Source organism: Heloderma suspectum, chromosome 3 (assembly GCF_057233095.1).
Source record: "Heloderma suspectum isolate Gila_16-S chromosome 3, 16-S_ref, whole genome shotgun sequence".
Lineage (NCBI taxonomy): Eukaryota > Metazoa > Chordata > Lepidosauria > Squamata > Helodermatidae > Heloderma > Heloderma suspectum.
Genome location: NC_139460.1, coordinates 286,084,880 through 286,111,996, shown reverse-complemented (window position 1 = coordinate 286,111,996; position 27,117 = coordinate 286,084,880). Strand labels below are relative to the sequence as shown.

Genomic DNA, 27,117 nt, shown 5'->3' with positions numbered 1-27,117 from the left:
TTGTATTTTTTCTGTGCTGAAGCACTTACAACTTGAAAGCAGTAGACCTGGATGCTGTTCCAAACACAACTAGGAACTTCCTTTTCACCTTTGGGAAGCTGTTTTCCATCCTATAGAGTTGGATCTTCAAATGTCAAAATAAAAAGTTGCCTTGAAAGTTCAATTTACCATCCAATCCTTTATGGAGTTAGGCATGCTTTAATGCCCATGGATTGCACTGAATTCAGCTGTGTTCCTATTTTTGAATATGGATAGTGCTGTGATTTCACTAAACTGGGGCATGAAAATATTCTATGAAGCTAGATCCTTCCTGCTCCTGTACCATTTTCTTAGACGTCAATGAGGTTTACAGCCAGGAAGGTTGCAGCTTTTCAACACAACCCTACAAGCACTTCTATTGAACTTCGGAGTTCCCTATGAATAAAATGCTTAGGACTGGGCTGTTAGCCTCTATGCGACTGTGATTCTCTACTTCTTGGTTACTTCCTGGGAACAAATAATGAAAAATATATCCTTTGGCTTAGCTTAAACCTCTGTGAGTTAAAGGAACATATAACTCTGTCACAAATGTAACCTGGCCTGAGTAAATGTGAAGATGTCAACTACCAATATGTGACACAAATCCAAGTATTCAAATAATTTGTGGAGTAGACTTAACTGTTTTTGTGAGATGGACTGGGTCTGGCCATAATATATAATCTGAGGTCTCTTTAGGTAATGGCCAGAGGAGTAGCCATGGTCATCTGTTGTTGCAGCAAAAACAGCAGGATCCTTGTGGCACCTTTACAACTAAGAAATTTTTATTTGGCACAGCCTTTGTGTCCTAGAGTCCACTTCAGCGGATGCACACATTGTTCTGAGTTTCAAGTATACATACACATGGAGCAGTGGGTATTGTGAGCACGAAAATGAAATGTAAAAATACAGTGCCAGCGTATGCAAAATATGTGCAGTGACCTTTCACACCAGTAGTGATAACACTTATCAACCTAGCAATGCTGAGCTAATTAAATCTGTAGTGGGACAGGAAACCATTATCTTGCTTAAGACCCAAATGCAAAGAATTTCTTGATGAATTGTAATTCGGTTTCGCATCAGTCTCTCTGAAACGCCTTTCTTCAAGGATGGCCACCTCCAGCGCAGGGCCTCCTGATAGGTTGATATGTCCGTGTTTTTTAAAAAAACAATATATTACCATTTGTGATGTCAGATGTCTTTAAGTTGCCACAAGACACTGTGCTTTTAAATAGCCTGCTTCACATACTCGCAAGTTCACCTTTGCTGGGGTTGCGCCTGAGCGGCCGCAGCCTCATTAAACTGAACCGGCGGCCAGAACGCAGGGAAGCCTGCCTTTGAAGCCGGCGCGGACTCTTCCCGGGAGCAGGAGGCGGCGCCACCTTCTAATGCGCGACTTTCGAAACCCCGCCCCTTCTCTTCCCCCGGTAGTCGCTACAGGTGCGCTCGAGGCTTTAGCCCCGCCCCTTTCCCCTGGCCTCCTCCGCTGAGCGGCGGGCAGGTTGTGTACACACGGGCCCGCCCGCCAATGGGAAGCCGGAGACGCCTGACTTCGCGCGGACGTGCCGACCAATGGGCAAGCTCGGCTGCCAGACGCCGCCAAGCTTGTGCGGGGGAGACCTGCAGAAGAAGAGGGAGCCCGCGAGCGGTTGTGACAGTGGCGGCTGCTCGGGCTGCTGTGGCGAGGGCGACGGTGTCACGGCGGCCGGCGCTGAGGTGGGCGAGAGCCGTTGCTGTCCTGAGGGAAACGTCTCCATCCTGGGGTCTTCCCCCACCCCCGCGCCAGAGCCGTGCTCGCCCCCACGGTCGCTTTCTTTTTCTCCTCACGGAAGCCGGCGCCTCTGTTTTGGGGACCGTCGTTACTCCTGTTAAGTCCAGCCCTTTCCCGGTGGCCCTCGGGCTGAGGAGAGGTGGGTTGGGCTTGTTCGACGGCGCCCCGCCGCCCCTTCCTCTTCCCCGTTCAGCGCGCCCTGAGGTAGCTTTCTGCCGGCGTGAGGAGAGGCTCATCCCCGACGCTTCCGCGTCCCCTCCTCTTCCTCCAGCCTTGTGAATGTGCTTCCCCTGGCCAGTGGGGGTGCTCTCTTTCGACCCTGGCCGCCGCTTGAGGCAGCCGCCTTCAGCTCTCCCCCCTACACGCCCTCCGACCCTTCTCCCGTCGTCGTCGTCTTCGGAGGCTTTCACGCCCGGCCGCCCCCGCCCCGGCCACAGCCCTAGCCCTAGCCCTAGCCCTGGGCGCGTGTTGGGATTAGCAGGGCCTCAGGAGCATCGCTGCCTGCCTCGGTCGCGGGGGCCTTGGGCACCATTGCTGCTGGTTGGAAAGTGCGCACACAGGTCTGTGTCTCTCTGGGCCCCTCCGCAAATGGATGGCGAAAACTGGGTTATTTGTTTATGAGGGTTGGAATCCAGCAGGGCTGGGATTTGAGGTGCACTATTGTATATATAACCAAGTTGCTTGTATGGGTTGCCGAGCTGGTAGGGTGAAGTCTCTTCTCTCTCCCCACCAATCCACCCACCATTAACCTCGCCGACAAGCCTTGTTGCACCCGCCTTGGGGCTTGAAGGTTTTTGTTTATCCTGCTTCCCCAGCTTCCTTTATTTTGCCTTTTGCCGACTTGCAACGGAAGTTGGTGTAATACGGGCTACTGCTTTAACTACTTAGAGCCTGATTCTAAGCATGTCTGCTTGGGAATATGATCAGCAGTGTTCAGCGTGCCGTGACTGAAGTATGTTTAGCAAGGCAATCGTGTAGTCTGTTGTTACCCATGTTTTGCTCAGAAATAAATCCCATTGAGTTAACTGAGGCTGGACTCCCAGGTAAATGGAAATTTAATATTGGCTTTGCTGAGATATCAGGCTGAATTCATCTGCTTACCCTTTGGTCGCTAAAGTTAATCTTGCCTAAAGAAATATTGCAAGTAGTTTTTTTGAATTTTGTGGGTATGTGCAGTGGTCCTGAACTTGCCCCTATCCCAATCCAGTACCAACATTCAGCAGGATAGTTTGCCATGTTCTTTGACCACAGTCATATGTGCCTGCATACGGTCAGGTACTGGGCAGCATGACTTGTGGATTGAGGAAAAAATGGTATTACTCTTTTAGTAGGAGCACTCTTCCTTTAGTAAAAACCACACACTTTTGAGAAGTGGTGCATTATTTTTGCAGATTAGTAGTAATGAGTTCTAAATCCACTCTAGATAGGAGGTTAATTAATAAGCTTGAGTAAAATTAATTGTGGTGGGGTAAAAATGGAAGCCTACGGTCCTAATGTGGAATTAGAACTCCTCACACCCCTACATTTTGGGTTTTGATGGGCAGCAGGGTGAGAGTCTGGACATGGCCAAAAAGGGAAGTTGATACTTCTGGGGGCTTGTATGAGCCTCTCAACATGGCTAACGTGGAGGGGTGTCATTTGGGTCTTGGATGAGCACCTGGCCTTGGAGCTTTTGGTTTACCACACACACCCCTAATTTAACAATGTATAAGAAATTGCAGGCTGGTTTAGGAAACAAGAAATATAGCATAAATTTTAACCCTTGCTGAAGATCTATGCAAAATACTCTAATGCAACAGCACAACAAACTTGTTATCACCTCTTACGTAGAATTAAACATATCTACACGATCCAACAAATTTAATTAAGATCGTAAGAAGAGCCATGCTGGATCAGACAAAGGGTCCATCTAGTCCAACATTCTGTTCACACAGTGGCCAACTAGTGGCTTCACCAAGCCAAAGCACTCTTATCCAGGTTTTGAATGCAAATCCAGAAACAGATAAAATTGCGGTGAAGTCATGCCTTTAGCTAGAAACTCCTGTGTTTGTATGGTGGGCTGGAGTGCCGGATGCTAAGGGTACACAGAGATGCAGGCAGACCTGGGAGAGAGCGACCGTGATCCATTCCCAGGCAGATGTCATTGTTTGTTGCTAGCCTGGGTAGGGCATCCATGGCGTTGGGTGGCCAGGGTTGACATGTTTTTGTTGGTTCTATTGATTCACACATTTTGGCTTCCCACATATACAAGGCATGGAGATAAAAGTGGCCCACATTATAGTAAATGCTGCAGTGTGTTTGTACACTAATTAAAATATATCTTAAATAACTCTAGTTTCTAAATTCAGTTGTGATTGAAATTTGTTGACCAATTTACAGAAGTGAATATTTTCTCTAAAGATCTCGTTTGAACTGCAAAACTTTGCTTGGTTTTTCATTTCACTTTCAACAGAAATTGGATAGATTAAAAAACCTTATGCTTCAGTTTTATTCTCTGTGGTAGTAATTATAAGCCCAGAGAAAAAGACTATATTTTGACATTGACTTCAAGAGTTCTTCTGTCTGAAACAGAGGAGGTCATGACAGATGGTGGAGTCACACTGGCTGGCTTTTTGAGCTGTTAAAATCTGTTTATAAGACTGGAAGCTTGCCAAATGTTAGTATTGACCTAAGAGGTCACTGACAAAGATAACTGAGTTTTACAGACTTTCTTGAAATGATTTCTTCTCTGAGAAATGTCTCCTGGCACTTGCAATTGGTTATGACAGATCATTTTAAATATTTGAAGGTCTTTAAAATGCCAAAGTCCACAATAGTTCAGCAAACTTCAGTGAACTTACTAGAAGTTATTAGCAGGTGGCATAGTCCATTCGCCCTTAAACTTTAACAGAAGAGCAACTGTTCTTTGATCCTCATCTGAAAAATGTTTTAATATGTGTGTGCATGCGTGCGCACACACACACACATATATATATATATACATCTTTTGCCACAAATGCTGTTTACTCTGCAGTGCAAGTTCCTTTCCCCCTTTACTAATATTTTCTAGTTTTTTCAGTGTATGGTCTCTTAGTTTCTGTCTCTCTTCACTTACAAAGGTAAGTGTCTGTCTTTTCTTTTCCATATAGTGTTGGTGCATGTCCTTCGAGCTGAGAAGAGGTTATGATATTGAACTTCTTCCTTCACTCATAGACAATTTGTGGTTGCAAAGATTGTGCTATTATAAAAATAAACTGTCTGGTACCTCATTTCAAATTAGCTAAGAAATATGGTAAGGCCAAGATTGTGGAATTGTGCCCTTACCTCAAAGTTTGGTCAGACAGACTGGAATTATTGTTTCATGTTATGATCTAGAAATTCCAGGACTCCCACTCTGGGTGGGAAGGGAGGAGTGTACTATACCTTCCCTTTATCACTGTTAGCTGCTCACTTTGTTTGGAAGGTTCCCTGTAATGTTTAATAGCTTTTCTTTCCCTGTCAGGGATTAGGGAAGACCACAATTAAAGATGGAATAAGGTAATATCCACCAGTGTGCCAAGAATATAACAGTTCTTGTTTGTGGTCTCTGTGCATGTGGGCTCTCCACCTGCACAGAACTCCATTCAGGAAACTTCTATTGCTGAGGATTTTTTGATGAGAACCCTTCCCCACCATCCCAGTGTGCATGTGCCTAGCGAGTTCCTGCCTGTTCCCTCAGTTCTTTTTTGACCACCATTGTGGTAGCCTTGTTGGAAACCTCTGTTGTTATGCAGTGAGACTATTTTTGACAACTGAGGCTTTTATTCATACCTTTTTGTTCTACTGTTATCTCTATCTTTCTGGTTTTGTTATTTTTGTTTACGGTCTTTTCGATTGTCTCATCACCTCAGGGTCCTGCAGGTACTTTTCCACAAATATGTCTGCTGTGGGAGTAAACTCCCACCCACAGATGGGCATTCCCTGTGTCTCTTCTGCCTTTGGGAAGGATATAAAGTGGACGTGTGCGTACACTGCCAGGCTTTTACAAAACCAGGCGTAACCATCAAGACAGACTTTGGGCTGTCCTCTAGAAGGGAGTGCTTGAGGCGGTGGATTTCTGGTGACAGATATGGCATAGATCTTGACCAGCCTTCCTGAGGGAGTAGCAAAGACTCTCTCCCACTCACTGTGGTCTGTAGAAGTGTCAAGTCTACTTCCCCTCCTAGCCGAACCCTAGGCATGGGCTTTACAGACCCACCCACACCTGGGTGCTCGTTTACATTTATGATGGCTGAGAAGCTTCCAAGAGGGCCAGAGCTCAAAAAAGGAGGAATCAAAGTCGTCTTCTGAGCCTAAGAAGGCGGGGGGGGGTATTTCCTAAAACAAACAAAAAGGGAATTTGAAAATTAATTTGGGAGATAGAATACTTTTAAGTGTTTATAGTAAATTGACACAATCTTCCCAAAGCATCTTCTTGGTATTCTAGATATCCAGATGTTAATAGAATGGTTCTGCATTTGCTTATTCATGTCTGACACCATCTCAAGTTTTCTCTGAATGATAACAAAGACTGTGCAGTGTTGGTACTGCAATAAAAGAGGCATGCTTCTTTAGACCAGGCAAGATATCATTTTGGTTTCTTTCTGCTGTGTGAGCATTTTACAGAATATATTGGATACTCTTTATCTTCACCAGCCCCTTAAAACTGAACTAAATGCATAGTGTGAAAATAAATCTTTCCTGAAAGGTGAATGTGGGATAACTGCAGTATGCTGGGGGAGTGGTGAAGTTACTATAGTTTGCCACTTAAATAGAAATTCAAAATTGGGATATGTCAACTGTTTTCCTTTCATAATACTGTGAGCTAAGCTAGTGATTGTGAATCAAAGATACTGTTTATGACTCTATCAAGAACAAAAACTCGAAATACCGAAGCCCAAAGTCTTTATTTTAAATGGATGAAGTATTCTGCCATTTAAGATTGCTAACTGAATGAGGAGTGGGCATAGGAAAAGAATAATTAGCAAGCACTGTCTTAAAAGTAGATGTGGAAAAGTGCAGCCTGCCCTTCCAGAAGCTAGCATTTCTGCTCATTTGAGGGCTTGCTCCTGGAAATTCCACATCTCAGGGGCCAGTGGAAGGGGCTATGCATGCACCGGGAAAGGTGGTGTTGGCCGCCAGCAGTCAGGCACTGTTGGATCCTACCCCTGGTTTTTGGAAGTTATGGACCTTAGTGTCAGTCCTCCATGGAGAATCTGGGTTTGGCTGCATCTTCTTTCCCAGGGCCCTATTATGCACCCAGACGACCTCCAACTGGATTTTTGAAAGGGGCAATGCAAACCATCCTGGCGTTATGATACGATACCACCCACAAGATATACCAGATGACTTGGATTGCCTTCCAGACATTGTGTAGGCACAAGTAGGTTATTCCTGAGATAGCCTAGCTTCCAGATCTAGCCTTCATAGAATCATAGAATAGTAGGGTTGGAAGGGGCCTATAAGACCTATAAGTCTTTAGAAGGGCTGGCTCCCAATAACCTCACAACAAAAGCAGTCACCTGGGGTAGCACACTGTGATGGATGGTACCCAAGGTAAAGCAATTTTGCCACAGGTTTTCCACAGGTGAAGCAATTTTTTAGTTTAAATTTTTACTGCATATATTTTTGGTACAAATAGCAAAAACTGAACATAACAAACAACAAATTGTGGTCACAAAAAGGGTATACAATAAGGTAGAACAGTACTTTAGAACAGTAGAACAGGAAGATTATTAGAGACATACGACATCATCCAGTCCAATGATGGACCCTTTAGAGTCAGTAAGTTTTTGTCAAATCGTCCAAATAAATTTTCCAAAGCAGGGGTGAAGCATTTTCTATGAGGCGAACACCTTGTCTTTTCTCCTGTTCACTGATTTCCAAGTTGGGATGTGACCTTGGTGCTTCAAGCTGTCATGGGTTTTACATTCTGCTCCCATTAGGGAGCTCACCTGAAGATTATTTTCCTGGTGGTGTTGGCTTTGGCCAGAGTGTGGGAGAATTTGGGTCACTCTCAGACAGGAATTGTGAATGGTCTACTGAAATAGAGTAGTCTGTCTGGATCCAACCTTTATTCCCAAAGTAAGCTCTAACTTCCATAGATCCCAGGATGTTATGCTACCAGACTTTTTATTCCCAACGCATTTCCAGGAAAAGTGGCATGAGCTTAACATTTGTTGGGCTGCAGGGTATAAATCAAAAAGACTGAAGCATTTTGACACTCTGGATGGTTTGTTTGTGCTGTATAAGAATGGAGCACAAAGTAAAAAAAAAAGGGTCCAGGTGCACCATCAACAGATGAGTTAGGGAATGTATTGCCTTCACCTATAGGTCTCAGGTTCATGCCCCCCTTAAGGGATTAAGCCACATTTAGTGAGGGGAGCAGCCACCTCAGTTGCCTTGCATACTTATGCACCACTCTGAAATATTTCTAGGTGGCTACTTGGGCAAATCCCTCTACCTTTTTCGCCACTATGGAATTAATAAGCGTGCCTTGGCTGAGGTCACTCTGTGGATGGGAAGTTGGACTTAACATGAAGTGTTCTTCTGTTCAGCAGGGAGTGCAGCATACGGTTCCTCCCATATTATATTGGGGAACTTTTCTCAACTGTTGAAGGGGGTTGGTGCTCCTTTTTTGCAGATTACACTTGCGTGGTACCCCTGAAGTAGTTAGGGACTCCTTGGAATTCCTCCTTGCTTTCCTACTGCATGTTTTCCTCTTGTTCAGTCCTCTGTGGTTTGAAAGACTTGTTTTGTTCTAGCATACGCTGTGCTGAAGTCAAGTCCTGTGTCTGAAGGGTTCCTCCTCTCTGACTGGTAAAGAATGGGACCAAAGCTATTCTATTTGGCTTGGCCTTCCAAAGGAGAGAAGAGGTAACTTTTCTGTGCTACACTTCATGGTAATTCCAGCTTTCTGTTTCAAACCAAGCACAACTAATTTGTTTACTAGGAGTGTTTAACTTCCAGGAGTTGTTGAGACTTACGGTACTTCCTAATCAAAAACCTTATAATTTATAACTGCCACCTTAAGTTCCATGGTGGAAGAAAGGGTGATATAAATGTGCTAAATAAAAATAATTAGTTAATGATCTGTTTAAAATGTAGTAGCAATACTTGAACATGTATATACACAGAGCTGAATTATGTTTGCAGATTCTACTTTTACCACTTTATTTGAGAAGCAAAGTCAGTAACTGCATGCATTGCTATATCTGTGAAAGGGGAGTAATTGAGCTGATAATTGTTGTTAAGAGAATAAGAAGAGGAATAAGTTCAGTAGTTAAATAGGTGTGTGAACAAGATAAGTTATTAACATTGACATTCATGTCAACAATCAAGCCAGGAAGCTCCAGATTATTAGTTGCTTGTAATTTTGATAAGTTGTAACTTCCATTGCTGAAGAGCACATGTGCACCCTCTCCATCCCGCAACTGTTCTAATACTACAGTCTTTCTACATAGACGTTGTTGCAACCTCTGTGTGGTTATTTATTTTCTCATACATAGTATTTTTGGTGGATATGTTATTGTCCTTGTGTTTAGCTGGTAGTAGTTATTATTATTCTGCACTGTTGTAGTAGAATAAAAATATACAATGCTTTTTTGTATTTTTGCACTATAATGCCTTGGGAATAGGCAAACTTCACTTACTGCTTCAAATGGCCAAAATTTGTTTCAGTAGTTTATGGGCCTGTTCGCACATCAGCAGCAAATTGTGGGCTAATTAATTAATGTATTAATTAGCTCACAATTTGCCTTGGATGTGCACTGCGTGACAGCCGCTTTCACTTTTTGTTAACATCCTCTGGTGCAATTGGAGGCTTGTTTATTTATTAAATTTATTAATCGCCCATCTGGCTGGTCACCCAGCCACTCTGGGCGATATACAAAGCATATAATAAAACAGTTCAAAACAATAAAATTTTACAATAAAACATTTTCTAAAATACCCTAACCCACCCCAAATGCCTGCCTGAACAACCACGTTTTTAATGCATGGTGGAAGCTCATTAAAGAGGGGGCATGGCAGAGTTCCCTAGGGAGGGAGTTCCACAGAGTGGGGGCCACCACACAAAAGGACCTCTCCCTCATCCCCACCAGTCTAGCTGTCCTGGCTGATGAGACAGAGAGAAGGCCATCCGAGGCTGATCTTTTTAAGCAGCCTGTCTGGTGTTGCTGGAGGCGCTCCTTGAGATAGGCTGGGCCGGAACCATATAGTGTTTTGAAGGCCAAAACCAACACCTTGAATTTGGCCTGGAAAACAACTGGTAACCAGTGCAACTCCTTCAGCACTGGAGTGATGTGATCTTGCTGGCAGCTGCCTTTAATCAGGTGAGCCGCTGCGTTCTGTACCAGCTGCAGCTTCCGAACCATCTCCAAGGGTAACCCCACATAGAGCGCATTACAGTAGTCTAAACGAGAGGAGACCAGGGCATGTACTACTGATGGGAGCAGATGGTGGGGAAGGAAGAGGTGCAGCTGCCGTATCAGATGGAGTTGATACAGCGCTGTCCAGCTCACAGCTGACACCTGAGCCTCTATGGACAGCTGGGAGTCCAAAATGACCCCCAGGCTGTGGACCTCGTCTTTCAAGGGTAGCCGTACCCATTTCAACACCAGGTCAACGTCCCCCAACCTCCTCTTGTCTCCCACCAAAAGTACCTCGGTGTTGTCAGGGTTCAGCTTCAGCTTATTCCTCCTTATCCAGCCACTCACCGTCTCCAGACATTTGGACAGGGATTCTACGGCCAACCTTGGTGAAGATTTGAACGAGAGGTAGAGCTGCGTGTCATCCGCATATTGATGACACCGCACCCCCAACCTCCTGATGATAGCCCCCAGCAGCTTCACATAGATGTTAAATAGCATCGGGGAGAGGATGGAACTCTGTGGCACCTCACAAGTGAGTGGCCATGGGTCTGAAGCCTCCTCTCCCAGTGCTACCCTCTGGTACCTGCCGGAGAGGAAGGACTGGAACCACCGCAATACGGTGTCTCCAATGCCCAACCCCTCCCGGCAGTCCAGGAGGATACCGTGGTCAACGGTATCAAAAGCTGCTGAGAGGTCGAGAAGAACAAGGAAGGAGCATTCACCCCTATCCAGAGCCCTCCTCATATCATCCACCAAGGCGACCAAGGCCATTTCTGTCCCATGCCCAAGCCTGAAGCCGACTGAAATGGATCTAGATAGTCGGCTTCTTCCAAGTGTGGCTTCAACTGCATCGTCGCCACCCGCTCAATCACCTTGCCCCAAAATGACAGATTCGAGACTGGGCGAAAGTTGTTCAGAACTTGGGGATCCAAGGAGGGCTTCTTTAAGAGCGGTCTTATCACTGCCTCCTTGAGGGCTGATGGCATCACTCCCTCCTCAAGGGAGGCATTCACCACCGCCCTGATCCCCTTGCCCAGTGTCTCTCTCTGCAGCCCATAATGAGCCAAGATGGGCAAGGATCAAGTAAGCAGGTGGTTGGCCTTACAGATGAAAGCACCTTGTCCACTTCATCAAAAGGAAGAAGCTGGAACTGATCTCACAAAACTGGTTTGCCACAGGCCGCCTCTTGCTCACTAACTGTATCCACAGAGCACGGAGTAACACTCCTAATCTGATCGATTTTATCTGCAAAGTGCCTTGCCAAGGCCTCACATGAGGCCTTAGAATGCTCCAGTGCTTCCGGAGCCACAGGACTGACCCGGCTCTGGACCACTTGGAATCTCCTCCTGGGACACCACTCTGCAGATGCGATAGAGGCAACAGAATATTCCTTTTTTGCTGCCTTCACCGCCATGTGATAGGCTGAAGATACAGCTCTAGCCCGTGTCTGATCGTCTTTGGAGCGAGACTTCCGCCACCGGCGCTCTAGCCGTCTCACCTCCTGTTTCAGAGCTCGTAACCGCGGATTGAACCATGGTGCAGTCCGAGCCCTGTTCAGGGGGAGAGGGCGTTTTGGAGCCACCCGATCTAATGCCCCAGTGATTGTGGCATCCCAGCCACCCACCAGGGTCTCGACCAAATGGCCGTTAGCGTGCTCCGGAGAATCCCCAAGCGTATTCAGGAATCCAGACGCCTGGGGCGGACCATTTTAATGGGTCCTCCACCCCTGCGGAGGGGTTGTGGAACTAAGAAGTCTAATGTCACCAGATAGTGATCTGACCATGACAAAGGGGTGGTGGATATACCCCCGACTTCCAGGTCACTTCCCGCTTCTCCAGAAACAAACACAAGGTCTAGCAGCAGCTGGCCCAGCAGCAGCAGCAGCAGCAGCTGGCCCAGCAGCAGCAGCAGCAGCAGCTGGCCCAGCAGCAGCAGCAGCTGGCCCAGCAGCAGCAGCAGCAGCAGCTGGCCCAGCAGCAGCAGCAGCAGCAGCTGGCCCAGCAGCAGCAGCAGCTGGCGCAGCAGCAGCAGCTGGCGCAGCAGCAGCAGCAGCTGGCCCAGCAGCAGCAGCTGGCCCAGCAGCAGCAGCAGCAGCTGGCCCAGCAGCAGCAGCAGCAACAGCTGGCCCAGCAGCAGCAACAGCTGGCCCAGCAGCAGCAGCAGCAACAGCTGGCCCAGCAGCAGCAGCAGCAACAGCTGGCCCAGCAGCAGCAGCAACAGCTGGCCCAGCAGCAGCAGCAACAGCTGGCCCAGCAGCAGCAGCAACAGCTGGCCCAGCAGCAGCAGCAACAGCTGGCCCAGCAGCAACAGCCGGCCCAGCCGCAGCCGGCCCAGCCGCAGCCGCGGCTGGCCCAGCGGCGGCGGCTGGCCCGGCGGCGGCAGCAGGGATGCCTCTTCCCTGGTGGTGGCAACTTCTCCTGCACGGCCTGGCTCTCCCAGGCCACCTCAGCCAGCCAGCTTATGTAGCCCCTCCAGGAAGGGGCAGATGGAAGCAGCACAGCTGGCTCAGTACCTGGGGGCCTGGTCCTGCAGGGACTGGCGGTCTGCCAGGCAGAAGTCCGCAGGGAAGGCCTGGTGTTGGTGGCGGCAGCAGCTACAGCAGTGTGATATCCGGACCCAGGCTGAGGGGTTGTTTAGGGGGCTAAACAACCCAGCAGTTAATCCAACAACAAACTATGGGTTAACTGGTGGGTTGTTTAGCCCCTAAACAGCCCTTCAGTCCAGGTTTGGATGTCATGCTCACAACTTCCAATTATGACAGATTAATTAACCCATGATTTGCCACCATAATGTGTGAATGTCTGTTTTGCATTATGGCTACAGTTATTTCCTTGGAGTATCTAAATTAACCTTTGGCTTTGCTAAATAAGATCCAAATGCATAGGAGCGGGAGACCCAAGGCAGTGGGGGAGTTTTTGTTGGGGTCAAATGGTTAATGTATTCCTCATAATACTGAATGCACAATGGCGGCTTAACATTTTATGAAATATACTTTCACTGTTTACTGAATATGCTGGTCTTCACAAATAAAACCTCTTCTTTTTTAATCCAGGTGATTACACTTGATCCTGTGCTGGAGTCCTGTTATACTGAATTTATTATCTTCCTGTAGTTTAATCGCAAAAGATTGGTAACCTAAATAAAGAACTGATCTTGCATCACAATCGAGTGAGCAGAGAATCTAGACGCTGAAAAACAGTCTCCCAGAATGGATCACACAACTTTTGGAAATAGCAAAGAAACAAGGAAAATCATAGAAAACCTGTGAAAGGTAAGTAGGTCTAGTAGAAGTAGAAGTTTTAACAACTTCTGGAACTGTCTGTAAGAGAGCTGTTCAGTTATTCATGTAGTTAGCCGTGTTTGTGGAGACTCAAGTATGATACTTTAGTTACAATCTGTTTAACATCAGAAAATTCTTGAATATTGTTCAAAGGCAATCTGAGCAAAATTGCTCTGTAACATGAAGTGAGAACTAAGAAGGGCCTATAGCCGAATTGCAATAAATAGAATTAAAGGGTATTATCCAGTGGAGCCCTTCTGCAGGTAGACAGAGCCCACTGGCATTGGTGTATGTATGGCCGGCCCCGCCATTGGTGGTGCGTGCCCCTTCCAAGAACAAGCATTTCCACTTGTTGTGGCACTTCCCCCTGGAGGTAGGGGCTATGTGTGCTCTGCCGGGGCCAGCTGCACATGCACCGGGGCCAGCAGGCTTGGGCCACCCATGGAAGGGCTCCATTAGCTACTACACAAAGTCAGTAGAAGGTCTCACCAACCTACTATTTGACCATTTACATTGGCTGTGTCTTGAGATCTTTTTATATTAATCAGAGAAATAACTTCACAATCAGGCTATTTAACATATTTTTAAATTGCTTCCACTGGAGGGATAAAAATTGGTCTACTTTAAAAGGGCGGGGACTTATTAATTTAAAACTATTTTTTATTTTAAAAAACCCATCATAAATAAAATACCAAATTTATCTCAAACATAAAAAATAACATAGTAACAATTACATCTCATAATAAACATGCTAAACCTATACTTGTAATGTAATAAAAATGAGGCTACCTACCAATCAAACATGGGCATGTTTCATGAAAATGTCTTTGTCCAGCCGAACTACTATCTCTTGCTTCTTGAAAGTTTTGGGCTTTCTGTTTCCCTGACTAAAGTCATATGTGCAAAAACACAGGCTAGAAAAGTTTGTTGTTCTGTGCTTATGTGATGGTGGAATTGGGCCAAGCACAGCAGAGGAATTAAGAGAGAGACACAATATAGCATTGGGGATACAAATAAATGCTTTTAAAAATCCAAAAAAATGGATTAAAAAAAATCAAATGAGATTTTTTTTTTAAGTCCAATAACTAGCAAACTTTCCTTTCACCTATCAGTCATGGGAATTTTGTTTTTCTTTGCTACTTTGTTTTTTGTGAGGGCAAGGTTGGGCCAAGACAGAGTGAAGATGAAAGGAAGCAGTACTGGAAAGAAAAAAAAACAAAATTGCCCAGGATGTATCTTCCTGTATTCTCATATTAAGCCTGCAATCCTATACCCACTTACCTGGGAGTAAACCCCACTGAACTCAGTGGAATTTATATCAGAGTAGACATGCATAATAATATTGTGTTGTTTATTTATATTATTTATTTTTATTTATTTATTACATTTATATCCCGCCTTTTTTCCTCCAAGGAACTCAAGGCGGTGTACATACTACTCCTCCTCTCCATTTTATCCTCACAGCAACAACCCTGTGAGGTGGGTTGGGCTGAGAGTCTGTGACTGGCCCAAAGTCACCCAGTGAGCTTCCATGGCTGAGTGGGGACTAGAACCCGGATCTCCCAACTCCCAGTCCAGCACTCTAGCCACTACACCACACTGCCTCTCAACCTCAACTGTCATGAGAATATTATAGGAATATTTTAAAGCCATTCTCTCAGTAGGTAAAAGGAAAGCATGGAAAATATATACAGCGAGACAAAGAGATGCAAAGCCTGTAAGAATGAAACAGTGCAATAATACTCTATTTAGTTGTAAACTAACATGGTTTAATGGTCACATTTGCACCATTGTTCAGGAAATATATGAAAAAGTTTCAATGGAAAACTTGATTTAAATCACTTATTTAATTCAACGTTTTTTCTTGCTGATTTAAATCATACTTTCAATCATGGATTTAAATTGCTTTGATTTAAATCAATCCACCCTTGTTTCCACTCAGTATATACACATTTACCCCTAACTGGGTGAGGAACCACATATGCAGATGGGTTCTGCCCACGCTCCACTTTCTCAATCCAGTTGCTAGAGCTGCACACACATAGCCCTGGTCAGATAATCAGTGAACGTGCCAATCAGCTGTTTCAACTGAGGGGCTGGATTTAGTCCTTCCAAACAGCTGACTGGCACAATCGCTGATTATCTGATGAAGGCTATGTATGCACAGCTTCAGCTACTGCACTGACATGTAACTGTATTAGGGCTCTGGATTCATCAGATCAAGAGTTCTCTTAGCTCTGATTTAGAAAGGAAACATGTTTGGGGGTGGGTAAAGTTTGTGTTTAAACTTTGTATGATGTGGAAAGGTTTTTCCCTCTGTAACTTTGCCTATGATTCCAAAAGAAAATTTCCCAAATCAATATCACAGTAATACCTTTATTAGACCAACTCAAAATGTCACAAAATACTGTGCAAGTTTTCAAGTTCTCCAAATCTCTTCATCAGGCAAGATGGGTTCTGGAGAACTAGAAAGCTTGCACAGTGTTTTGCAACCTTTGAGTTGTCCTAATAAAGGTATTACAGTGAAGACGGATTTTGGAATTTTTCTTTTAGTCAACATGGCTTTTCATCTCTAACAGAAGCAAAAGTGGGTCTCCCTCTACTCCTCATGAGAGTACTTGCTTAGAATTGATAAGTAAAGCAGTAATTATTGTTTGAACTGTGATTGTAGAATATGAAAAATATTGAGCCATATCTTTAGATTAAGAGCATCTGTAAGTTTTCAAACTTTCACATCTCTCACAAAGCTTTACCTTTCCCACTATGCCTTTTATTCCTTGAATGGGAAGAAGAGGAATTGCATGTGTATTCAGATGGGTAGAATCTCCTTGCCCTTTGTTGCCATTTCAAGCAATAGAAGTTGAACCAAAGTTCCTCCAGGATAGGTGGAGCTTGCATGAATAGAGTTAAATTCTCCCAAGCACTATGAATGCATGAGTGCGCTATTGTCCCATCAGCTGCTCTCTACTGGAGAGCAAGAAGAATATATGCTCCCCCCCCCTGTCAGAAAAAATACTGGTCCAGTGTTTACTTTCCTCTTCCCTCCCTGTTCCTTTTTCCTTTTGTATCGTATTGATTCGGTTGTGAGCCTATGGGCAGGAAATATTTTTTCGCTTCCATACAGCTCTTAATTCGTTTAAGGCACTTTTACGTAAAGCACTGCTCATTTTTGTTCCCATGGTTTTGAGCCATTATGATACAATTGCTAGTGTTGGGTGTTTGTGTGGAGAAATCATGTTTGCATACTCTGCTCAGCTGTGAATCTCAGTGGCTGGTTTTGGGCACGTCACTATATCTGCATAACCTACCTCAGAGTTGTGAGGACAGACTCCTTGGAAGGAAATTGGGTTATAAATTAAATAATGTTTTTCTCATTTGTTGGAACATGTTTGTCTGTCTGCTAAGTAACATTGCTATTGAGACAAAATCGTTTGTGTAGGCATGTAGTTCTCTCTGTAAGAGAATAATGGTGGTGGTTTTCCTTTTTAGGAAGTATTTTTCCATAATTGCACTCCCAGAGTCTACCACCAACTTGCCAACTAAGATATTGCCAAAAACATTAGCACCAATCAGTGTGAATGTTGCACCCCAAATGGTAAGTAATGTTGCTTTTAGCAGCTTTACATGGAAGAAACATAGGGTAGATTTTCTATGTATCTGATAACTAATACTTGGCAGACCTTTAACTAGTTATGAATGTCCTGCTTTAGACACCTTTTTGGTCTATTTCATGGTGAACACAAAATAGCAATGGTCTCATACATTCTGTGGATAGGTAATTGCAGTAAACTGATGTGTTGAGGTGGGAAGAGTATAGGTACTGCTAGTATAACATTTAGGATTCTGAAGAGAACACCAGAATTGATCCTTTATGTATCACAGATTTCTAGGCATGCTCTATAGAAAGATTATTTTGAAAGCACCAGTATAACTACTATTATTAATACATTCAATTCTGTTGATGTTCTTGATTGATATTGACTTATTGTGCTGTTGTACTAAGTGGTTAAACAGAAACAATTACACAGTGTTTCCCACTACTCACCTGCAATCATTTCCTTGCATAGTGTAAACACATGCCCATTGTATTCTTGGTTCTTGGCAAAAATCACACTTCTAACAAATAGATGCCATTGGTTTAGCTCCAGTAGTAGTAAAAAGAGAAAACCCATAATATACGTATGGCTTCTTGGAAATTTACCCTGCATTTCTGTCCCACTTAACACTTTTTTCTTTATGTTAAATAACAGAGTAAAAGATCTATGTCTACACTGCATTTTCTGTGTATTATTAGAATATTTTTTCTTGTGATGGTGGAAGCAGAAAAAAAATGCTTGTATCCCATTCTTAAATGTGTTGCCTATATCCTGCTTGATCATATAGATCAGCTCTGCCTTTATGTGACCATCCTGTAAATTTCAATCTTACATATATAAATATATATATTTAAGTCTTCTTTATATAAGTCAACAAGTCTTCTATGTATGGAAGGCCACATGGAAGGCTAGGGTATAGGCAGGACCTGGCTGAGCAGCCCCCCACATACCTCCATCCTATCCCATGTAGAGATGTAAAATTTCTGGAAATTTTGAAGCCATGGGGAGGGGTGGAAGCATTTTTTTACTGGGTTTTTCCCCCCCAGGAAAAAACAGAAGGGGGGGATGAAAAATAAGCAATAATTCTTAAAGCACTCTTTACAGATCTAAAGTTACTTTGTTGCTTTAGGACAGCCTTCCACATCCTGGTGTCGTCCAAATAGTTGGACTTCAGCTTCTGTCAGCCTCAGGCAGGGTGGCCAGTGGTCAGGAATGCTGGCCATTGTAGTCCAAAACATCTGTAGGGCACCAGTTTGAGGAAGGCTGCTTTAGGAATGTAAAGCAACCTTTATGTTCTTAAAAGTTATATTATGTAGAACATGGTTTGCTCATAAAATTATCATATTTGAAACCTTTAAAAAGGGCTCTCAGTAAATTTATTGTTGTCTGAATAAACCATACTTTAAAACTTTAATATACCAAACATGATTAATTTTGTAGCAAACCAAGTTATACATATTTTAGATTTCTAGTTTATGTCTGACTAGAGGGAACTTCAGCAAGTAGTCCCTGAATATCTGAATCATCCTAGAAGCCAGAAGAAGCAGGAAGACTTGGAGGCCAAGGAAGACAAGTCCAGAAACACAGGACACTGTAGAACAAAACCCAAACTGTTAAGACTGTACATATTCTTCCATATTATGATATGGTGACTCTATTCACATCTTGGAAAACTTAGCAGGACTTGGAGTATCCCAAAATGTCTATCACTGAAAGATCAAGAATTTTAATAAGAAATAACTATGCTGAGAGTCTTACGGAGAGGATTAAAAAATATTTTCCCCCATGACTTCATTATTTCCAGACATTTTACTTCTCTAGTCTTTCTATAAAAGTCTTTTTATTACATAGTTTTTAGAAATTATTTTGGAGTGGAAGGAGTAAAGGGTTGGTAACAATATATAAACACCTTGTTTTAAATTCTAAAAGGAAATACGTCATAATCCAAAGTTGTTCAATTGGGGGGGGGGGGGGAATGGTCCTTGAAAAAAAAAAAAACATTAAAAAAACTGGGTTTTTTCCCCAAATTTTTCCATTTTTTTTCCCTGGCCTTCACATCTCTAAACCCCTGACAGCCATGGGTACACACTGATGCATGCTTTCACCCTCCACACAGAGATTCACTTCCCCTCCCCATCTCTGCATGTGGGGAAGGGGAAAGTTTAAAGCTCCCCTCCCTGCTTGCTGAGATCCTGGGTTGTGTGTGTGTGTCTCTTCCTACTGCTGAGTTGGGAACAGCTGAGTGGCCAGCTTAGGGGGGTGCAAACTAAACGGAGAAGGGGGAAAGGCATGGCTGCCTGTAGTAGGCTGGACAGAAGCCATATGTGGCATGTGGTTGTGGCCTAAAAGAATAAAACAACAGTTTTCAAACTGCATTTAATAGGAGAAGCAGCTAACATTATTTAGATATGTATTGTACAATCTTTAAAATGCATTTGATTTTACATTGATTAACTTACACTTTATTGTTTGGCAATTTACAAGCTACTTTTCTGTATTTTGATTAGCAAAGTGTTTCCTCAGACTGCCTATTTTATAGTCTTCTATGGACATGTTAATACTAAAGTTCATTTGGCATCCTTTATCATTTATTTTTAATATTCAGAAATGATCATTTGCGCTGTTGGCAATTCTGAAAAGTCTGATCAGGTATCAGATTAAGGTATCCTTTTCTCCTATAATTCATATGATGGTTCATGCAACATGATAACCCAAAGTCAAAAGTTGAGTATGGATTGAGTGTGGATTGTCATTGAACTGTGGGTTATTGTGTTGTCTGAACCCAGCTGTGATAACAAACCATGGTGTAATAACCATGAACAACCCATAGTTTACAGCCCAACAACAAACCATGGGTTATTTTCATGGGTGGTTCTTGGTTAACAAGCCATGGTTTGTTAACATGGCTGGGTTCAGATAATAAAACTGCCCACAGTTCAATGACAACTGAACCCAGTCAACATCTCCCCAAGCAATGAATCATTCTAGCAGACAGAACTGCATTTGAGACCAGAATTCATTTGCAGCTGGGGTTTGAAATGTATAAAAGTGCAGGTTGCTACCTTTTACAAAGGCTCTGGTGTGTTGTGGAGAACAGAGATAAGCTAATACGTGCTGAGACTGGGTGTTACACGCAGAAGTGTGTGTATGTATGTCAGAATTGAGGCTCAGCACAATTGATAAGACTTTTGAACTCCACAGAAAATAGGTTGTTGTAACCTCACTCAAAATCTGTTCTTGTGATGAACTGCGAAACTCTTCCAGCTATAACTGACAATTGGTTTGGAGTTGGTCAGCTCAAGAACACGATGGCTGAGTTTGGACAATCACCAGGGGAAACAACACAGTATCAGTTGTTTCCGCTGCCCCTACGGTCACACAACTGGGAATATGCTAATTGCCCATGCCGCAACTTGGGTTTCCGTGTCATCCAGACCTGATGTGCAGCGTGAGCATAGTTCATTTTCACCTACCCTACAACACACACTTCACAGGATGGGTTGTAGCGTGGGTGGAAATGAACCACACCCGTGCCGTGCACTGGATTCGGACATCACAGCAACCCGTGACGCAGTGTGGATAATTAAGGTAATCCCGGTCACACAACCGGTGTGCGCGGGGGTGGGGGAAATAATTGACGCTGCACTGTTTCCCCTGGTGATCATCCAAACTCAGTCTGGCTGTGTTGCAGTTACTCTTTATACTCTTCGTCATCCCAGTCCTGAGTTTACAGTGATGATTGGGATATCAATAAGTGAGGGACTTCTTCGGTGTGGGAGGATTGTAGATGGGAAAGTTGAAATGGAAGATGACATTGTAGAAATGTAGAGTCCATAGTGTAATTCCTTTTACATTTTGTTAACTAATGCGTAGTGACTCAGTTTACACTATCACCACGGCTTATACAAGCCATGGCATGTGCCTGAGCATGCCGGGTATCATTTGCCTAATTACCTGCCTAGGCGCAGCTTGCTGTGTTGTCCGAACCTGGGTGGCATGGCTTGTTTGAGGGGGAAACAATCCTCAAATAACAACAGGCCAAGCTGTTGTCAGGAGCTTCCTCTTTTCAGCATGTAACTCCTTTGCTGAGGGAACTGCACTAGTTGCCTGTTCACTACCAGGCCAGGTTTAAGGTTTTGTTACTATGTATAAAGTCCTAAACAACTTTGGATCAGGATGCTTGAGAGAGTACTTTCTCCCTTACCAACCTGCCAGTCACTGAGGTCATCTGATGAGGCGCTCTTGGTGGTTCCACATGGACCTATGGCCCAGTTGGAATCCACCCAGAGTAGAGCCTTCAGTGTGGTAGCTCCCTCTCTGTGGAACTCCCTGCCTCTGGATGTCAGACAGGCATCAACGTTGTTTTGTTTCCAATGCCTGCTGAAGGTACGTTTATTTCCACAAGCCTTCCTCAATTGACCAGCCATGATTTTTACTGATACTTTGATTTTTAAAAAAATATTTAATATTTTTTGTTATCCCTTTTATCTTATTATTCACCACTCTGGAATCTGTTTAGAATTGGTATATAAATGTTGTAAATAAATGTCATTGGCATTGATGTGCACCATGACTGCTGGCTTCTCCTCAGTACTATCTACCTGCCTATCTGGACAAAGCATGACACCTGTTACCTTTACACCAGGCATGCAACTTACCATGCAGTCCACAAACCCATTTGTCTAAAGACTAAATCACCTACTACTAGGAGCCCTTGCATTCCCAGAAGCATATCCTCAGCAAGAGAGGATATCAGCTCATTCCCCAAGGAATGCGTGTCTTTTAAGGGATCGCTTCCTTCTTCCTCAGAGTGATGTTCTCCTTCCTTGAGGCTCATCCTCCATGATAACAGAAGAGCTGGGAGTGGAACATCGCTATCACATCCCCAAAGGTCTCATCCACAAACCTCCATGCCTATCTCAGCATCTCCTTGTCAGCTACCTTGGTCTCAAGGGAACATTGTGCTCTGTTGAATTGCAGAGAGGACTTTACTTTTGTGCCCATTTCTCTCTCCTTTTTAGACTTATCTGTGGCCCAGCATGGGAGAAAAGGAGCCCACAAGCAGCATGCTCCCAGTCAACTAAATATATTTATTAGATTGGAAGTGTTATATCTGCATTGGGGCTAAGTAATCAGCTTCATAGGAGGTGAACAATGCCTGGGCCAAACTGTTAGGGCAAAGATCAAAGTAGCTTTGTCCTTGTTTTTGGATGAGTTATTTTGAAGAATGCATCCTGTAATCTACATTGTTTTGTCTTTACAGCAGATGGCGTTAGAGCAGAAGTAAAGATTACTGCATCTGGAAGCTAGCCTCTGTTTGGTATTCAAATACAACATAAACTGTAGCTTTCTCAGTCTAAGCATATTCTACTAGTTGACAAAGGATATAATGATGGTACAGTTAGTGGTCTCCTATTAAATTGTTTAATGGAAAATATCCACTTTAAGTTAGTCTTGAAATGGGAAAGCTTTGTATACTGATTTACAAACATAACATTAGAAAAGGCTATTAGAATAACATTAGCACTTCTGAGCCCTTTCACTTGTTTATTGAGACATGATTTGTGACATCAGCAATACAGAATATCAATGTAAGGAAACGTGTTAACATGTTCAGTTCTGAACATATTAACAGATGTATTTTGATATCACACCTGAGTGCTTATATTTGTGATCTAATTTGGTGGAGAGCTGAAGGAGGTTAAGATCTGCTTTTTCAGCCTGAAAATGTTATCATAAAAGCAAGATTATTTATTCCATTAGAATGACATTTGGCACAGATAATTTACTTGGTGAGTGGTACGATCAGCAGGTTTACACATCATGCTAAGCCACCCTGTGAATAAGCCACCATGGGTTGGTTGTTTGCTCACTAACCCAACAGACAGTCAGGCACCCTGTAGCTTGCTATGGCTTGTTTCCCCCCTTAGTCCCTCTCAGTCCTCCCACCACCTCCAGCATGTATCCCAGGCACTTTCCTGCAGAACTGCTTGTTTCCTTTGTCCCTATGTCAGCACCCTTTCTGCAATTGGTTCACTGGGGTTGCTCTCTCCCCACATCAGATCACCAAATGAAATTAATTTTCTGACCCCTTATGAATGTAGTAATGCAGTGCAAAGTTTTTTTTAATTGGGGGGGGGGAATTGTGCTCTCACAAGACCACCTGTATGATATCCACTATTGTCATTGTCCTTCACTTCGGCTCTTCCCTTGCTAATGAACACCTTTTCTTTTAAAGGCTGCTTCATGTTACATGGACGTAAGAACACCTGCCAGCAAAGCGCCTTCTCTCCTGTGGTTGCCAGCCACTTTCAGCTCCCCCGCCCCCGCCACTTCCTCCTTGTTGCTTCCCTCCTAAGTGTCACATGTACATATGGGTTACCGAGCAGTGAGTGGGATCACTAAGCATACACAAATATCATGACAGAGCAGTAAAACAGAGACAAAAGTTGCACAATTTCAAAGCATAGCAGTAAAATGGAAATTTATGCAAATTTCCAAGCTGTAGACATTTGCTCCTTCACACTTGCGCAGAACTGAAAATAAAAAGAAAAGTTGTGAAAGCATTCAGGACAGTCTCCAGTGTCCTTTCTTTGCTATTTTTAGGAGCATGGGGTGGAGGGCACTGAGAAGGGATGAGGGAGAATGGCAGCAGCACTATCAAGATTGCGAGGAGAGGCAGAGGTTCTTGTCTCTCTGGCTGGGCAGCTCTGTAGCTATTCCCAACAACCCACGATGAAGTCGCCCTGCTGGGTTCAGATGACACAACAAGCCACCATGGGTATGAACAACCCTAAAACTAATCAGGGGTTCTCAGTGTGGCTTGTTTGTGAAAAATAGGCTACTCTGCAAAAACAACGCTGGGTTCACACAACATAACAACCCACTGTGGCTGATCAGCCATGGTGGGTTGTCTGGTTCTGTTAACCAGATCGTAGTTTAAAAGTTTTGTTTTGCGTGGGTGTCACAACATAACAAACGGTAGAACATACTTACTGCTTTCTCCAAAAAATTACCCATGCTTATTGGCAAGAGCTTTAATTGGTCAAATTGAAGGTATATTGAGCCTAGAACTCCAGATAAAACTGGCCTAAACCAAGTTAAATGCCTAAGAGAGCAATCCTATAACCCTAGACAGTGTGTGAGGGGACATAGGATAATTCTTTTTCTGTGATCTGAGGTAAGAATAATTGAAGCCCAGAAACTGTGCTCCCCACTCACTCTTCTAGTCAGTGTGGCTCTCAGTATGTCTCCACACTCGGAAACGCAGCACAGTGAAGAGGAAAAAGGGGTGGTCCCAGGAGTGAGAAGGGGAGGAGACTGGGAAAACTGCATTAATGCAGCTTCCTCTGCTCACCCCAGCCTTCTTCCCTCCCACTTGGAAGTGCCATAGCTAGACAGGTGAAATCGCCCATCTCGCGAAAATGCATCTCTGATTGCCTCCGTGCTCCAGCCACCCTGCATTGGATACTTGGCAGCCTCCTACTTTGGAGGCTGCCAACTATTTCCATAGGATTGTGTACTAAAAGTATTTTATGCTAATGGCATCTCATGGTCTCCTGTACAAATTGCTGCTAAAGTCTGACTACTTTTGGTTCAAGATAACCTGCACGTACTTTGCTTGAGTGCAGATGTTTCTGTATCTATTTTTTATTATTTTTTAATTAAATTTATCAATTGACCATTTGGCTGGTCACCCAGCCACTCTGGGCAATGTACAACAACAGAAGCAGTTTAAAACAATAAGATTGTACATTAAAAACATTGTATTTCTAAAAATACCCTTGTTGTTGTTCAGTCGTGTCCGACTCTTCGTGACCCCATGGACCATAGCACGCCAGGCCTTCCTGTCCTCCGCTCTCTCCCGGAGCGTGCTCAAGTTCATGTTCATTGCATCGGTGATGCTATCTAGCCATCTCATCCTCTGCCATCCCCTTCTCCTTTTGCCTTCAGTCTTTCCCAGCATCAGGGGCTTTTCCAGGGAGTTTTCTCTTCGCATTAGGTGGCCAAAATATTGGAGCTTCAGCTTCACTATCTGTCCTTCCAATGAGCACTCAGGGTTGATTTCCTTTAGGATTGACTGATTTGACCTCCTTGCAGTCCAGGGGACTCGTAAGAGTCTTCTCCAGCACCACAGTTCGAAAGCATCAATTCTTTGGCGCTCAGCCTTCCTTATAATCCAGCTCTCACAGCCATACATTACTACTGGGAAAACCATAGCTTTGATTAGACGGACTTTTGTCGGCAAGGTGATGTCTCTGCTTCTTACTATGCTGCCTAGGTTTGCCATAGCTTTCCTCCCAAGGAGCAAGTGTCTTTTAATTTCATAGCTACAGTCACTGTCTGTGGTGATCTTGGAGCCCAAGAAAATACAATCTGTCACTGCTTCCATTTCTTCCCCTTCTATATGCCAGGAAGTGATGGGGCCAGATGCCATGATCTTAGTTTTTTTAATGTTGAGTTTCAAACCAGCTTTTGCACTCTCCACTTTCACCCTCAACAAGAGGCTCTTGAGATCCTCTTCGCTTTCTGCCATTAGAGTGGTATCGTCTGCATATCGGAGGTTGTTGATAATTCTCCCAGCAATCTTAATTCCGACCTGTGATTCATCCAACCCGGCGTTTCTCATGATGTACTCTGCATATAAGTTAAATAAGCAGGGTGACAATATGCAGCCTTGTCGTACTCCTTTCCCAATTTTGAACCAATCGGTTGTTCCATCTCTGGTTCTTACTGTTGCTTCTTGACCCTCGTACAGGTTTCTCAGGAGACAGATAAGGTGATCTGGTACTCCCATCACTTTAAGAATTTGCCACAGTTTGTTGTGATCCACACAATCAAAGGCTTTAGCGTAGTCAATGAAGCAGAAATAGACGTTTTTCTGGAATTCTCTTGCTTTCTCCATGATCCAGCGAATGTTGGTGATTTGATCTCTAGTTCCTCTGCCTCTTCAAAACCCAGCTTGTACTTCCGGTAGTTCTCGGTTCGCATACTGCTGAAGCCTAGCTTGTAGGATTTTGAGCATCACCTTGCTGGCATGTGAAATGAGCGGAATTGTGCGGCAGTTTGAACACTCTTTGGCGTTGCCCTTCCTTGGAATTGGAGTGTAAACTGGCCTTTTCCAGTCTTGCGGCCACTGTTGAGTGTTCCAAATTTGTTGGCATACTGAGTGCAGCAGTTTAACAGCATCATCTTTTAGGATTTTAAATAGCTCAGCTGGAAGACTGTCATCTCCGCTAGCTTTGTTGTTACTAATGCTTCCTAAGGCCCACTTGACTTCACTCTCGAGGATGTCTGGCTCAAGTTCAGTGGCCGCACTATCATGGCTATCAGGGACATTCAGATCTTTCCTGTATAGTTCTTCTGTGTATTCTTTCCACCTCTTCTTAAACTCACCTGCTTCTGTTAGGTCCCTGCCTTCTTTGTCCTTTATCATGCCCGTCTTTGCACAAAACGTTCCCTTGAGATCTCCGATTTTCTTGAAAAGATCTCTAGTCTTTCCCATTCTATTGTTTTCCTCGATTTCTTTGCATTGTTCATTTAAGAAGGCCTTCTTGTCTCTCCTTGCTATTCTCTGGAACTCTGCATTCAGTTGGATATATCTTCCCCTTTCTCCCTTGCTTTTCGCTTCCCTTCTTTCCTCAGCTACTTGTAAAGGCTCATCAGACAGCCACTTGGCTTTCTTGCATTTCTTTTTCTTTGGGATGGATTTCGTTGCTGCCTCCTGAACAGTGTTACGGACCTCCGTCCATAGTTCCTCAGGCACTCTGTCTATCAGGTCTAATCCCTTAAATTTATTCCTCACCTCCACTGTATATTCATAAGGGATATGATTGAGGTCATACCTGAATGGTTTAGTGGTTTTCCCTATGTTCTTCAATTTAAGCTGAAATTTTGCAAGAAGCAGCTCATGATCTGAGCCACAGTCAGCTCCAGGTCTTGTTTTGACTGACTGTATAGAGCTTCTCCATCTTTGGCTGCAAAGGACATAATCAATCTGATTTCGATATTGACCATCTGGTGATGTCCATGTGTAGAGTCACCTCTTGTGCTGTTGGAAAAGAGTGTTTGCCATGATCAGCATGT

At 43.9% G+C, this 27,117-nt stretch overlaps 1 protein-coding gene across 15 annotated transcripts in view; it reads left to right on the top strand.

The window, feature by feature from the left end:
• Nucleotides 1-1,563: 1,563 nt before the first annotated feature.
• TFDP2 (transcription factor Dp-2) overlaps nucleotides 1,564-27,117 on the top strand; it is a 66,791-nt gene continuing 41,237 nt past the window's right edge. For 4 of the 15 annotated variants that reach the window (XM_084847206.1, XM_084847202.1, XM_084847199.1 and 1 more), the window contains exons 1-3: nucleotides 1,638-1,925; nucleotides 13,208-13,426; nucleotides 16,925-17,030. In XM_084847206.1, coding sequence (XP_084703332.1) covers nucleotides 17,014-17,030 — 17 coding nt within the window. In that variant the 5' untranslated portion in view covers nucleotides 1,638-1,925; nucleotides 13,208-13,426; nucleotides 16,925-17,013. Of the gene's footprint in view, nucleotides 1,926-2,078; nucleotides 2,347-8,547; nucleotides 8,660-13,207; nucleotides 13,427-16,924; nucleotides 17,031-27,117 lie in introns of those variants that run through there. The other 11 variants (XM_084847204.1, XM_084847197.1, XM_084847192.1 and 8 more) reach the window with 8 other exon arrangements.